Below are 14,699 nucleotides of genomic sequence, written 5' to 3' on the forward strand. Positions count from 1 at the left end.
AATCAAGTACATGTGCATACTAACCCTAGTTGCAAGCAAGCAAAGTGCATAAGTGCTACTAATACAAGCAAGCAAGCATGGAAAGTGCTACTGATAGAAACAAGCATAGTGCTACTGACAGTAACAAGCAAGCAAGCATGGAAAGTGCTACTGATAGAAACAAGCATAGTGCTACTGACAGTAACAAGCAAGCAAGGAAGGAAATTGAAGGGCAACAAACAAGCAAGTACTATTGATACAAACAAGCAAGCAAGTAGCTTCTTTCCCAAGTGCTACTGATACAAGCAAGTAGTGCTGTTGGAAACCTAATTCACCATCTATGCTAGCTGAGTAATTGAACCATACACAAGCAAGTACTGATACAAGCACCATGAACCAGACATCATCCACTTCCTCATCCCCTAAAATCATCCACTTCCTCATCCATCCCCATCCCCTAAAATCATGCACTTCCTCTCCAACATGAACCACCAGGAGGTCCTAACCCTAACCCCATGAACCCATGAACCCTAACCCTGACCCCATGAACCCTAACCCTAACCCCATGAACCAGAGGGAGATCATCCCCATGCAACAATAAACATGAACCCTAACCCTAACCCCAATAACAAGGACCTACCGAACCACCAGGAGATCCTAACCCTAGAATATCCTAACCCATGAGGGGGATCTACCAGAGGGGAGATGGATCGACCAGAGGGAGATGGATCCACCAGAGGAGGGGAGATGGATCAAGGGGAGAAGTACCTAGGGGGAGATGATGTTGACGATGCAGCGGTGGTCGTGGTCGATCGCGCCGTCGTCGATGTAGCCGCCATCGTCGTTGATGTAGTCGATGTAGCCGCCGCCGTCGTCGATGTAGTCGATGTAGCCGCCGTCATCGTTGATGTAGTCGATGTAGCCGCCGTCGTCGTTGATGTAGTCGATGTAGCCGCCGTCCATGGAGGGCGGCGCACCGCGGTGAGGCGGGGCGGCGCAGCGGCGTGGCGGGGCGGCACGGAGCAGGGGAGGGAGTGGGAGCGGGGCAGCGCGGAGCAGGGAGGGGCGGCGCAGCGGCGTGGTGGGGCGGAGTAGAGGAGGGGCGGCGCTAGGGTTGCGGGGTGGGGAATGGGGAAGGGAGGGGAAATTTTGGGAGGGGAGAGGAGGGGATCCCGCGTGTTAGTGGGAGAGGGAGTGGTGGCTCCCGCCTGGTAGTGGGAGAGGGAGTGGAGGGAAATTTTGGGAGGGGAGGGGAAGGGATCCCGTGTGTTCGTGGGAGAGGGAGTGGTGGGTCCCGCCTGGTTGTGGGAGAGGGAGTGGAGGGAAATTTTGGTGGAGGGAAAAAAATTTGGGTTTGGGGGCAGAAAAATTATGTTTTCTTGTAAACTTTGTAGAAATCATGGTTAAAATCATACCGAATAGCTCAAGAAAACATCGGTATTGCAAGTTTAGTATTTTTGCTAGTTGGTAGGCCACATTTGATGATGTGACGCGGAGGTCTCCCATTTTTTTGATTTCTTTTTGAATTTTTTATGGTGTTTTCAAAAACTGGCCGATTTCGTCGCAGCGGCCGTCCGTGGCTACGGTTTGAGTCGTGCCAATCTGTTGTCGATTCTGTGATGCCTACCTATGAAGCTAAAAATGATTTTTAGCGAAAATAACGGGCAAGCTATGGAGGACCCGCAGTTCAAATTCCAGCCGGTTCCAGCTGAATCGGCCGAAGGTTGTGTGAATGGCCGGGAGTAGCTACGAGGGTCGGAAAAGCATGATTTTTGGCGATCGTCCGTAAAATAGGGTGTAATTTGAGATAGACATGGAATGGCACCGTTTGGGGTGACCCTCCTTGTAGCCGCTACACGAAAAACTCATGTTTTTAGCATTCAAAAAAATGAAAACGGTTTTTTTGTGAAACAAGTTGGAACCTAGCTTTGGCAACACTGTTTGCCATCACAAGATGGAGGCATGTGCCAAATTTGGGCATATTATCACAAACTATTCAACGAATGCAGCCATATCATTGCTAGTTTGGCTGGAAAGCCATGAATCTTCGTTCATGGTAGGTTGTTTTTTAGAACACCTTTTCAAAAAAACATCGGTATTGCAAATTTAGTATTTTTGCTAGTTGGTAGGCCACATTTGATGATGTGACGCGGTGGTCTCCCATTTTTTTGAATTTTTTTTCAGTTTTTTACGGTGCTTTCAAAAACCGGCCGATTTCGTCGCGGCGGCCGTCCGTGGCTAGGGTTTGAGTCATGTTTTTAGTATTCAAAAAATGTAACTTATATTGTTTCATACATGAGCATGCACAAAAACCCATAATTTTATCTTTCATCCATGAGCATGCATAAAAAATTTCAATTCCCATCAATTACCAAACTGAATATTCATAATTAAGAAACTGACATGTTTAGATGACACTGTTATACAGCATCCATGAGCATGCACAAAATTAAACCTGATATACTTAACATTGACATGTTCAGATTACACTAACAAGTTTAAACCTAACATGCTTAACATTGCCACTTCATTTCTTAACATCTCCACTCCTCCTTCTTCTCCTTCATCAACCTGATGCGCTCAGAGTGGCGAATCCCAACGCGGATGTACTCCTCTACCAATTGGCATGGTCCTGTCACCAAGCTGTGGGATTGCAGGCGCCACCACCATCACGAGGTCATTGTCAGGCACCACCATTGTGAGGTCATCATTAGGCACCACAATCGCGAGGTCGTCGTCAGCCACCATAGCAAGGTCGTCGTCCGCCACCACCATAGCAGGGTCGTCGTTAGCCACCACCATAGCAAGGTTGTCGTCAGCCAGAATAGGCTGCTCCTCGTCATCCCCGCTCTGCTCCTCGTCATCCCCGTTGCTGCTCCCATTGCCTGGCCAAATGCAACAAATAAGTGTGAACATGGTGTTGTCGTCGTGCTGGTAGAGGAAGCCAAAAGGACAGGAAGAAGAGAGGCAGAGAGCTTAGTGGCATCGTGGTCGTGCTGGTAGTACATGTGGCACATGGTGTTGTCGAACATCTTCACGGTGAACATGGCGTCGCCGTCGTAGCGGAAGACAAGGAAGTGCCCAAGCTGTAGCTCATGGGCGCGGGCGAAATGATCCCAGGCGGGCCCTAGGTACATGTGGCCTTCGCCATCGAACACCACCAACACGTCCCACAGCCTGCGAAGCCCGCTGCCGACCTCCCGCAGCTTCACTTTGTGGGGCTCACGGCCGGCGAGCATCTTCGCAAACTTGTCAGGCAGCCTCTGTAGCGATGGTCAAGTAGTGGTTAATTGTGCCAATCAAGCACTAGACAGCAGAGTGATGATAATTAAAGAGATGAGTGATGATAAATATACCTGCCTGCTGCAAGATTTCTCAATTACGATCTCAAAGAACTTGAAACCTTCGAAGCCAGCCATCTCACTTCTCTGAAAAGCAACATTGTAATTAAACAACAAGTTACCATAAACAGGACTGGACATAAATAGGAAACAAACACTTCAAAAAAGTAGAATATTTACTACATGTGTTTGCCAGGGCCTCAATTTGGAATACTACTATAAATGGCAATGGCCTCAATTTGCTCCTACTATATCTTGGCAATGGGGCAATCATCATCAGCAACAAGAATAACAACATCATGTGCACCCATCAACATCAACAGCACCCATCAGGTAACCACAACAAAAATAACAACAACAACATCATCAGGTGACCACCAACAGCAACAACACTAAAATCTACTATAAATGGACCAGAACACAGCTAGAACCATATCTACTATAAATGGACATTGTTCCATATCTATAAATGAACATATCTGAACATTGGCATAAATGACAGAAAATATCGCTATCTAAACCCATCCATATCTGAACATTGGCATAAACATATCTGAACATATCTATAAATCTACTATAAATGGCAGAAAAGGTATTAAGGCACAAATTTCTTTACAGAGGGAGTACAACCTACTGCATCAAACCTAACCATAAATATCAACATTTCTTCATGGCAAGTCAAAACCACACTCGTTTCTACTTTTCAGCACTACATGTATATTTATGTCACAATCCAAAGAGGAAGGCCAACATTAGGCATTGCCTTGCAAGCTACATTGAGGCAAGCAAGGTTGGTTTCATCATCAAATCTGTCATGGACCTTTCCTGATACTTTAATTAAACACAACCTAGTGCATCTAACCCCAACCAAAAATAACAAAAATTCCTCATGGCAAGTCAAACCTACACTCCACTAGTACAGTACTACATGGAAACCAAGCTAGGCGCCCAAAATTAAGATCAGAAACACCAATTAGCTACTCCATCTCGTACTAAAAAAATGTATCAAATATCCCACATCAGAAAAGTTTAGTACAAAGTTGTACTAAACCAGTGACAATTAAGATGGATTAGAGGGAGTATCAAATTTGAACAGAGGAAGGAGTCGGCGGATTCATATCCATAATTTGAACCATAATCCTTAACTGAATAAATTCCCACTAATCAAACCCTAATCTAATCCAACCCTAATCTAATCTAATGCAGTCCTAATCAAACCCTAACAAAAACTAACCCTAATATAATCCAATCCCTATCTAATCTAATGCAATCTAGGCGGCGACAAGAACCCTAATCTAACCAGTAGCAGAAAACTAAGTTAAGAGGAAGGAGAGAGAGAGAGGAAGGATTCATACCTCAGGAGGGAGAGGAAGGAGTCGGTGACGGAGGGAGAGGAAGGAGTCGGCAGCGGTGGGAGGCCGTCCCCATCGATGGAGGAGAAGGGGATGCGGCGGAGAGGAGGAGTGGGTCGAGTGGAGAATGGAGAGGAGGAGAGGGTCGAGTGGAGAGGAGGAGTGGGGAAAAGAGTGGGTCCACTTGTCAGCGAGTTCTGTGGTTGCTACGTGACTGGTTTGGTATATTGAAAAGGGTGGGCATAGATTACAAAACCAACAGCCTCTTCCTAGCCCAGTGGTAGAAACACAGCAAAATAAGCGCCAGGTCGTGAGTTCGAGCCCCCGCTCGTGCATATTTTCTGGCAGCACGCAGATTTTTTGGTAGCTTTGGTAGAGTAGCAAAATGGCCCACTTGTCAGCGAGTGAGTTGAGTGGCCCACTTGTTAGCGAGGTGTGTGTTTGATACCTCACTAGTTTGATGATTTTAAAAGAGATGGCATAGAGGAGAAGACCAGTAGCCTCTTCCTAGCCCACTGGTAGAAACACAGTGGAATGAGCGCACGGTCGTGGGTTCGAGTCCCCGCTCGCGCATATTTTTTTGCTCATAGTGAAATGGAGCGTGCCCATGTTCAGTTGAAGCAACATCTTCAGTTCTGACCAAAACAACTCTGAACACTATATGATCAGTCCAAAATATTCAAACATCATCATTTTGCACCAAAACAACAGCCCTCCATCACATCATTTTTTACCAACAACAACATCTTCATCATCACAACCAAAAACAACATCACTATTTTGCACCAACATCTCAATTCAGTTCAAAAAAACTTCAGGATCATTGCAACATCATTTTGCATTACAACTTCAGGATCATCACAACCAACAGTTCTGACTAAAACTAAGAAAATGGCACCAAAACTACATCACTAGAGCCACCATGCATTTTGCCTCTCCATCACTAGAGCCATCATGATCACCAAAACTACATGATTTTCCCTGAAACATCATGATCAACCATCATCTGCCTCTCCATCACTACAACCACCAGTCTCATGCATTTTCTACCTAGAGAAAATTGTAGTACAAAAACTACATCAGGAACATGTAGTAATAGCATTAGCTCACCAAGGAGACCAAATTTACCTTCGCTACTCATCGTCGTCGATACGAAAACAAGGAACTCTATGCCCACTCATGTTTTCCTCATCATCACTACAATATTGCAGCATAGTCTCATCAGTCCTGTTTTCCTCATCCTCACTCTCATGTCCATCCGCTACCACCTTTCTTCTTTTCTTGATGCCTCCAACTATTGCAGCATCAACGATCACACGTTCCCGGTCCCTTCGCACTCCGCTTTGCACCGGAACTTCCATAGAGTCATCATCAGCTTGCAACGGAACTTCCGTAGAGTCGTCATCTTGGTATGTTAGTCCACCATCACCGGGGCCCTTTTCCACTTCAGTTTCAGTCACACTCCACAAGTGTCTGTGCTCAAAGTTTTGCACAACTCGCCATTTTCCGTGCAAAGGAGTGTCTGGCAGATAAAACACCATTGTTGCTTGTGTTGTTAGAATAAAGGGATCACTCACCTTGTAGTGTTGGTGCTTTTGAAGTGGCCATCATATTTGACAAAAGAGTCTCTCTTCTTCTTGCTACCAAGCTCAAACCAGTCACAGCGAAATAAGACAACCTAGCGATGGATGCCTCCACTAGAGTTGTACTACAACTCTATGATGCTTCTCAACTGACCATAGAAGTCAATGATCTCACGATCATGTGACCCCTCAGTGACAATTCCACTATTCTGTGTCTTCCTTTTTTCCTCGCGGTCAACGGTGTGGTACCGGACACCGTCAGCAATGCATGCTAAATACACTCTCACTCGCTTATCCGGTAAGCATGCCAAAGCAAATAGATCATCACTGACCTTCTTCTCCTCATGCAACTTTCCAATCTGCACAAATAAACCATTTAGCAAACAATGGTATTTAACAATTGGTGAATAACGCAGAAAACATCAAACATGTGGCTAAAGATCTCACATGATTCTTAAACCAATTAGCAAACCCCTTGGCAACCCTTTAATCAAGATTGATCTTGCTTTCTTCCTGATTTAACTCTTCCTTGCATTTCCTGCAATGCAAACAAAACATGTGAATTAAAACATTACGCTGGTGCCAACCCAAGAAAATATATATATATATATATAATGAGTGCACAAGATATAACGTACTCGATATATGGTAGAACCTCGGCGCAATTGCTGAGCACATACATAATCATCTTGTCATACTCATCACCAGCCTCCAAGTATTGCGAGGCTCCAGGAAAGTTCACACCATGGTTGAAAACAGAGACATCACCACTTTGCGAATCAGACCGCTCTCTATTTCTGCCTGGCTGGTTCCATCTTGTTTCCACATCGCCAAAGTATCTAGAGCAAAAAGTTAAGCACTCGTCAACGACATATGCTTCAGCAATAGAACCTTCAGGTCTTGCCATGTTTCGCACATAACGCTTACAAGTAAGCAGCCTTCTTTCGATTGGGTACATCCAACCGTATTGCACAGGGCCTCTAAGCATTGCCTCTTTTGGTAAGTGCACCGCCAAATGCACCATCACGGTGAAGAAAGCTGGAGGGAAAATCTTCTCAAGCTTGCAAAGAATAATTGGGATTTCTTTTTCAAGTCTTTCCAGGACAGTTAACTTTAGTGTTTTGCAGCACAGTTCTCTAAAGAAATTTCCCAGCTCAGCAACCGCTTCATATATATCCTTGTCCATGATTCCTCGGAGGCCCGCCGGTAATCCTTTGGAGGAGGATGTGACAATCATGTGGTTTCAGTACTGAAAGCTTGAATCCATCACAAGTAACACATTTTGCTAGGTTAGCAGCATAACCATCTGGAAATTTCACCTCTCTTAAGAATTCACAGAATGCAAGCTTTTGTTCTTTACTCATTGTATACCATGCTCGTGGCATTTCAAATGAATCTTCATTTTCATTGTGTTGTAGATGCAAATCTTCTCTTATGGCCATGTCCTCCAAATCAAGCCTAGAACTAACCGTGTCCTTTGTCTTCCCTTCAATGTTCAAAAATGTCCCTAGCAGATTCTCGCATATGTTTTTCTCAATGTGCATTACATCGAGATTATGCCTTAATTTCATATCAGCCCAGTATGGCAAGTCCCACAAACAAGACCTCCGGTCCCAACATTGATGTTCCTCACGCTTTCTTTTCTTCACAAGCTTTCCTCAACTCACATCTTTCACCTTTTCAAGTTGCTGCTCCAGCTCTTCTTTAGTGAATTCAGCTGGCTTGTCACGGGTTTCATTCTCACCATTAAAATCTTTGCTTCTTCGCCAACGATGGTTCGGGGAAGAAAGCTGCGGTGCCCAATATAGCAGATCTTGCTCCTTATTCTCTTTGAGCAAGGGTCTTTGTCACAATGGACACAGGCCTTATAACCCGCTGTGATCCTCCCAGACAGAGTGTGCAGCGCCGGGAAATCATGGATGGACCATATGATTATAGCACGTGGATTGAACTTTTCTTCCGGACTCAAGGCATCGTATGTAGGTATAGCAGTCCAGAGCTGGAGCAGTTCTTCTACGAGGGGCTCCATAAAGACATCAAAATCCTTTCCTGGAGACTCCGGACCCGGGATAAGCAATGACATCATGAAGTTGGACTGATCCATGCATGCCCATGGTGGCAGGTTGTACGGTGCCACAAAAACGGGCCACATGCTATAAGACGTGCTCATGTTCCCAAACGTATTAAAGCCATATGTGGCAATGCCAAGTTTTATGTTCCTTGGATCTGCAACAAAATCTAAATGTATACTGTCAAACTCTTTCCATGCCTCTCCGTCCGCTGGATGGCTCAGCTCATTGTCCACAGGTTGCCGCTTCAGCTTGTGCCATTGTACCTCCAGCGATGATTTCTTCGAGATAAACATCCGCTGCAGCCTTGGTATCAACGGAAAGTGCCTCAGTACCTTCTCTGGTATTGACTTCTTCCCATCAGCATCTTTCCACCTAGAGGCATTGCATTTTGGACAGTTGTCATGCTTTGCTAAATCCTTCCGAAACAAGACACGGTTATTTGGGCACACATGTATTGAAACATAACCTAGCCCCAGCCTGCGGATTATGCTCAATGCTTCATCATAAGATCTGGGAACACAGCTATCAGGGAATTGCAAGTTCAAAAGGCGGAGTATTGCGTTGAATGCAGCATTGCTAATCCGGTAGAAAGACTTGATGTGGAGTAACTTCACGGTGAAGGTAAATCTTGAAAATTTACCCCCTTCATGAGTTGCGCACTTCGCCTCCTCTAACACCTTAGCAAACAACGACTTCTGTCCATCATCATGATCTTCAGCATCGTACAAATCCTTCAATAGGTCAGGAATCCTATCATCTTCATGCCCATCCTCTTCCTCCAAACCTGCATTATCTCGCAAAACCTTTTCCATGAAATCAATGCCAGCATCACCACCACCCATCATATGAGGGGCCTGTGTATCAGCTTCAAAATGTTGAGGTTGTCCGTCTAAAGGTTCTCCATGATATATCCATCTATCATATGTGCTGGACATCCAATTAAGAAGCAGATGATCTTCCACTCTTCCTTGAGCCATTCTTGGACGGTTGAGGCGTTCACAACATGGGCAAAGAATGTGAGGATCGTTGGCAAAATTTGCCCAAACAAATGCCATGAAATCATCAACTCCTTTCATATGTTCTTTCGAAAACTTTCTAACTCCTTTTCTAATCCAGCTTTTGTCCATCTGCCAAAGACAACAAATTGTTGCAACTTAGCAAATCAATCTAAGTGCATCAAGATTAATTACTGAAAATGGATGGCAGTAATGGCAGCTAAAAATCCCGAAAATTTTATATGCTAATTGCCTAACCACAACATTGAAACAAACCAAACTATAAATCAAACCAACACTGAAATTAGCATGAATTTATGTTGCAGAGAAGGCTAATTCAAATTAAACCAAACCAAGATTTAGAAGGATCATTTTTCTGGGAAGACCAAGCTAGCTAGCTCCTAACAAATACTATGCTGTTTCTATCAATTACAATTACTATTATCCTAAAAATCTATAGACAAACAATTGAAGAACAACTGAGGCCATCTAGCTCAAATTCCCCCCAAATCTTAACCCAAGAGGCCTGAAGAATTCTTAACAAACAAGCTGAAGAACTCCTAACAGTACATCAAGAAAATTCATCTATGCAATATCTACCAAACAAGCAAGCTATCTCCTAACTCATAACAGTGCATCAACAAAATTCATCTATGCTGAAGAACATCTGACTGAAATCCATCTCCCACTGAAATCCATGCTCGGTGATGAGGTGCAGATAGTGAGAGAGGAGAGGGGGGAATAGGTGAGGGGTGCATACCGGGAGGTGTGCTTGCGGTGGCGGTGAGTCCCCCATGCTCGGCGAGCCTCTCCTTGCATGGGTGAGGATGCCGTTCACCATCGCCCCCACCACCGTCGGTCGCCCATGCCCCTGCTGGTCGCTTCGCCTCCACGCCCCTGCCTCGCCTCCGCCCCCTGCTGGTTACCTCCGCTGCCGGCCCCGCCCCCGCCTCCGCCCCTGCTGGTTGCTTCCGCTGCGAGGCCGTAGGCGAGGTCACCTGCGGCGAGGTCATGGGAAAGGCGAGAGGCCCCTGCTGGTTGCTTCAGCCGCCGGCCCCACCCTCGTCCGCCCCCTGCTGATTGCTTCCGCCCGCCGCCCACCCTCGTCCGAGCGGCCCCTGCTGGTAGCTTCCGCCGTCGCCCGCCGCCACCTGGTCGGAAGACCTAGAAAAATGCTTAGTGTTGCTTTGTTCGATGCCACCCGCCGCCACCTGGTCGGAAGGTCCCACTTGTCACTGATACGATAGAGCCGTGGTTTTATATACTATATAGAAAACTACCCACACATTAGCAACAATCCCTCTCTAGCCCAGCGGTACTGAACGAGCGAACCCAGCACCAGGTTGTGGGTTCGAGTCCCCGCAAGCGCACATTTTTTAGGGAATTAAATGCTCGCTCACCCACCTATCAAATGGCTCCCGCCTGTCAGTGTTTCTAATTGTTGCTCTGTTCGATGCCACCTGGTCGGAAGGTCACACTTGTCAATGATATGAGAGAGTCGTAGTTTTATATAATGTTTAGACAAATTCCCATACATGAGCAACTGTGCCTCTCTAGCCCAGCGGTAGCAAGCGAGCGAAGCAAGCGCGAGGTCATAGGTTCGAGTCCCGCCTCGCGCATCTTTTTTGGGCGAATTAAGCGCTTGGCCCCACCTGTCAAATGGGTCCTGCCTGTCAGTGTGTGCCCCGTCTGTTTGTTGAATATTAACATTTAAGCAAAAATGACACCTAGACAGTGACACATAAGTGAGGTTGCTGAGGTGGCTGCCTAATCATCCTAATTCATTCAAACTCAAGTGTAGTGACCATTTTATATTGGTCGTTATCAGCTAGGCGTGAGGCAGTGGACAGTGCTTCCCACTTTACGACCATTTCCTCTAATGAAATTACGACCTTTCTGACCAGAATGGTCGTTATGGGTTAGGGTTTGGAACCCCCGAACAGCTTTTGACCAATTGGTCTAAAATGGTCATAAATTTATGACCAATTCTTCTAGGGTCACTAACATAAGGTCACAATTCGACTTATTTCTTATAGTGCCCACAGTTTTCCAGCGGGAACGCCGAAAACGCATTTTTCCGGATTGAGATTGATGTCATATGTACGGAGGTTGTCGAATGTGAGACGCAGGTCGTCTATTAATGACTCGACGTGCCTAGTCTTGATGACGGCGTCATCCACATATGCTTCAACTGTCTTGCCGATTTGTTTCTCCAGGCATGTTTGAATCATGCGTTGGTAGGTGGCGCCAGCATTTTTAAGCCCAAAGGGAATAGTGTTGAAGCAGAAAGGCCCGTATGGGGCAATGAATGCGGTTACGGGTTGATCGGACTCCTTCATTTTGATTTGATTGTATCCGGAGTATGCGTCGAGGAAACACAGTGAGTTGTGTCCTGCAGTAGCACAATAATCTGATCGATGCGGGGGAGGGGGATGGGATCCTTAGGGCAGGCCTTGTTAAGATCTTTGAAATCGACGCACAGGCGCCAGGATTTGTCCTTCTTTGGCACCGTCACCAGGTTTGCTAGCCAGTCCGGGTGTTTTATTTCTCTAATGAATCTGGCCTCGATTAACTTGGCTAGCTCCTCCCCCATAGCTTGTTGTTTGGGTTTGGAAAAGCGCCGCAGTGTTTGCTTGACCGGCCTGTATCCTTTCAGTATATTGAGGCTGTGTTCGGCCAACCTGCGTGGGATTCCTGGCATATCAGAAGGGTGCCAGGCGAATATGTCCCAATTCTCACGCAGGAACGCTCGTAGTGCGGCGTTGACCGTTGGGTCCAACTGTGCCCCGATGGAAGTTGTATTCTTGGGGTCCGTTGGGTGGACTTGAAATTTGACTATTTCATCTGCTGGTTTGAGAGAGGTAGATTTGGGCCGCTTGTCAAGGATTACGTCGTCCTTATCCACCGTGGAGCGTAGTGCGGTTAACTCTTCGGCCGCGAGGGCCTCGGACAGTGCCTCGAGGGCAAGGGATGCGGTTTTGTTTTTGGCTCGGAGGGCTATGTCCGGATCACTGGCGAGAGTGATAATACCGTTGGGCCCGGGCATCTTGAGCTTCATATACCCGTAAAGAGGTATAGCTTGAAAGCATGTGAATGCATCTCACCCCGCCAGGGCGTGATATCCACTGTTGAAAGGGGTCACTTGGAAGGTTATCTCTTTGGACCGATAGTTCTGCGCCATGCCGAATACCATGTCAAGTGTAATTTCCCCCGCACATCACGCCTCCCGGCTGGGAATAATTCCTCGGAAGGTCGTATTACTTTGCTCGATGCGGCTCCTGTCTATTTCCATTTTACTGAGTGTGTCCTCCTAAATGAGGTTTAGCCCACTGCCGCCGTCCATGAGGACTTTAGTCAGCAGAAAGCCATCCACAGTTGGATTGAGGACCAAGGCAGCTGGTGCTCGGACTGACCGGAGTCTTGGTTCATCACTGGCATTGAAAGTTATGGCCGTGTCGTTCCAAGGGTTTATTGCTGCTACTTGGCAGACTTCAGCGACGTCGCGGAGTGCCCTCTTGCGCCGATTGTTTGAAGCGAAAGTCTCGAAGACCGTCAATACTCTGAGGTCGTCGTCCTCCGGGGGGTGTTGCTCTAAGGTGTCTTCGGTGAGGATACCCTCCCCGCTCTTGGCCACTTGCCGACATGCTCTAAGGCTGTGGGTATGAACGGTATCTGGTGTCCTGTTTATTTTGCATGGCCTATCGAGCCATGCCTCCAGAACGGTTCCGCGTCTCGTAGTGGGCTTAGTTTTCTTCACTATGTGGTCTGGTGCCCCGTGACGGTGCATCCTTTTTGCTCGCCAGGGGGGTTGAGTGGAGACTGGTGGTTCCCAGCGAGTTGTCTGAGTTTTTCATGCGCAGTACTTCTGTACTATGGTTGCCAAGTCAGTGAAGTGTAATACGGGACGGCGGTTGATGGCGTTGAGGATTCCTTCGTCCGTGCAATTATTGCAGAATACCGAAATCGCGTCCTCGTCGCAGCAATCTTTAATCTTGTCTTTGATAAGGAGGAATCTGGCCCGAAAGTGATGGACTGTTTCGTGAGACTGCTGTCGTACGTACATGAGGTCGCATATGTCCGGAGGGCCGGAATTTCTTGGCGAATATTTCTTGTGGTGGGTGGGTGGCTTTAAATCCAATCCCTGACCCAATTTGGAGTCCGGAGTTGGAAGAACTTCTGAGCTGAATAGTTCGGGCTCCGGGATGTTGAATGATTTTCCAGGCTCGACGCCAGATTCTGGTTTCGGGGGACTGGGAATGTTGTCTCGCAGGTAGGTATCCGGATTTTTGAGCTCGGAAATCCAAACACAACCCGTCTTCAACGTAGGAGAAGAGTTGTTGGTTTGCTCCTCTACGACCGCTATCTGATGGGTGATCGGCGGAGATTTGATTTCTCTCTGATTGGGTTTAAGCCCAATCTGATCATAGTCTGTAGCGACTCCCATGGCGGCAATGCGATCCAGGAGTTCGTTTAAAGATGACAACTCCGCCAGATCCATCCGTTTGGAGTAATCGGAGTCAAGATGGAGGCGATTTTTGATGACCTGAGAAGTCATCGTCGGCTTAACGGCCGAACGGGCGATCATGGTAAAGTCGCCCAGCCAGAGGGTTTGGCCTGAGGCCAGGGCTCCTCCGGAGGTGATACTATCCTTGATAACAAGGCGAGCCATCAATCATGTCTTTGACGTCACAGCGGAACTCTGAATGGAAGCACCAATGCCGGTGTCAAAACCGGCGAATCTCGGGTAGGGGGTCCCGAACTGTGCGTCTAAGGTCAATGGTAACAGGAGATGGGGACACGATGTTTACCCAGGTTCGAGCCCTCTTGATGGAGGTAATACCCTACTTCCTGCTTGATTGATCTTGATGAATATGAGGATTACAACAGTTGATCTACCACGAGATCGTAATGACTAAACCCTAGATGTCTAGCATGTATGATTATGATTGCCCCTCCGGACTAAACCCTCCGGTTTATATAGACACCGGAGGGGCCTAGGGTTATACAGAGTCAGTTTACAGAGGAAGGAATCTTCATATCCGAACGCCAAGCTTGCCATCCATGCAAAGGAGAGTCCCGTCCGGAGATTGGAGGAAGTCTTCTATCTTGTATCTTCATGGCCCATCAGTCCGGCCCACGTCACACAGGCCGGACGTCCGAGGACCCCTTAATCCAGGACTCCCTCAGTGTTCTCATATTTCTATGGGAGTGCTAATCCTTCGTGATCATCGGGATTGTCATGCCAATTATTTTCTAACCTGTGCGTTTCTCTTCAAGATGATCCTATCCTTTCAATTTTTGCTAGATCAATTTTCAGTTCTTCGCAACGGTGTTTGTTTCATCCGTCCCAAGTTGCCTTTGTGTTCCCGCCATCCCA

The 14,699-nt window shown here is 46.9% G+C and overlaps 1 protein-coding gene and 1 pseudogene across 1 annotated transcript; both read right to left on the bottom strand.

Annotated features, from left to right (window-relative positions):
- Positions 1–2,320: 2,320 nt before the first annotated feature.
- On the bottom strand, positions 2,321–4,834 carry LOC120962882 (B3 domain-containing protein Os03g0212300-like). The gene is made up of 4 exons (XM_040387023.3): positions 4,676–4,834; positions 3,336–3,407; positions 2,986–3,242; positions 2,321–2,864 (listed from the first exon to the last, which is right to left on the bottom strand). The coding sequence occupies exons 2-4, from the start codon at positions 3,396–3,398 to the stop codon at positions 2,840–2,842; spliced, it is 345 nt and encodes a 114-aa protein (XP_040242957.1). The 5' UTR covers positions 3,399–3,407; positions 4,676–4,834; the 3' UTR covers positions 2,321–2,839.
- Positions 4,835–6,741: 1,907 nt separating this feature from the next.
- On the bottom strand, positions 6,742–9,454 carry LOC141021771 (uncharacterized; annotated as a pseudogene).
- Positions 9,455–14,699: the final 5,245 nt, after the last annotated feature.

This window comes from Aegilops tauschii, chromosome 4 (assembly GCF_002575655.3).
Source record: "Aegilops tauschii subsp. strangulata cultivar AL8/78 chromosome 4, Aet v6.0, whole genome shotgun sequence".
Lineage (NCBI taxonomy): Eukaryota > Viridiplantae > Streptophyta > Magnoliopsida > Poales > Poaceae > Aegilops > Aegilops tauschii.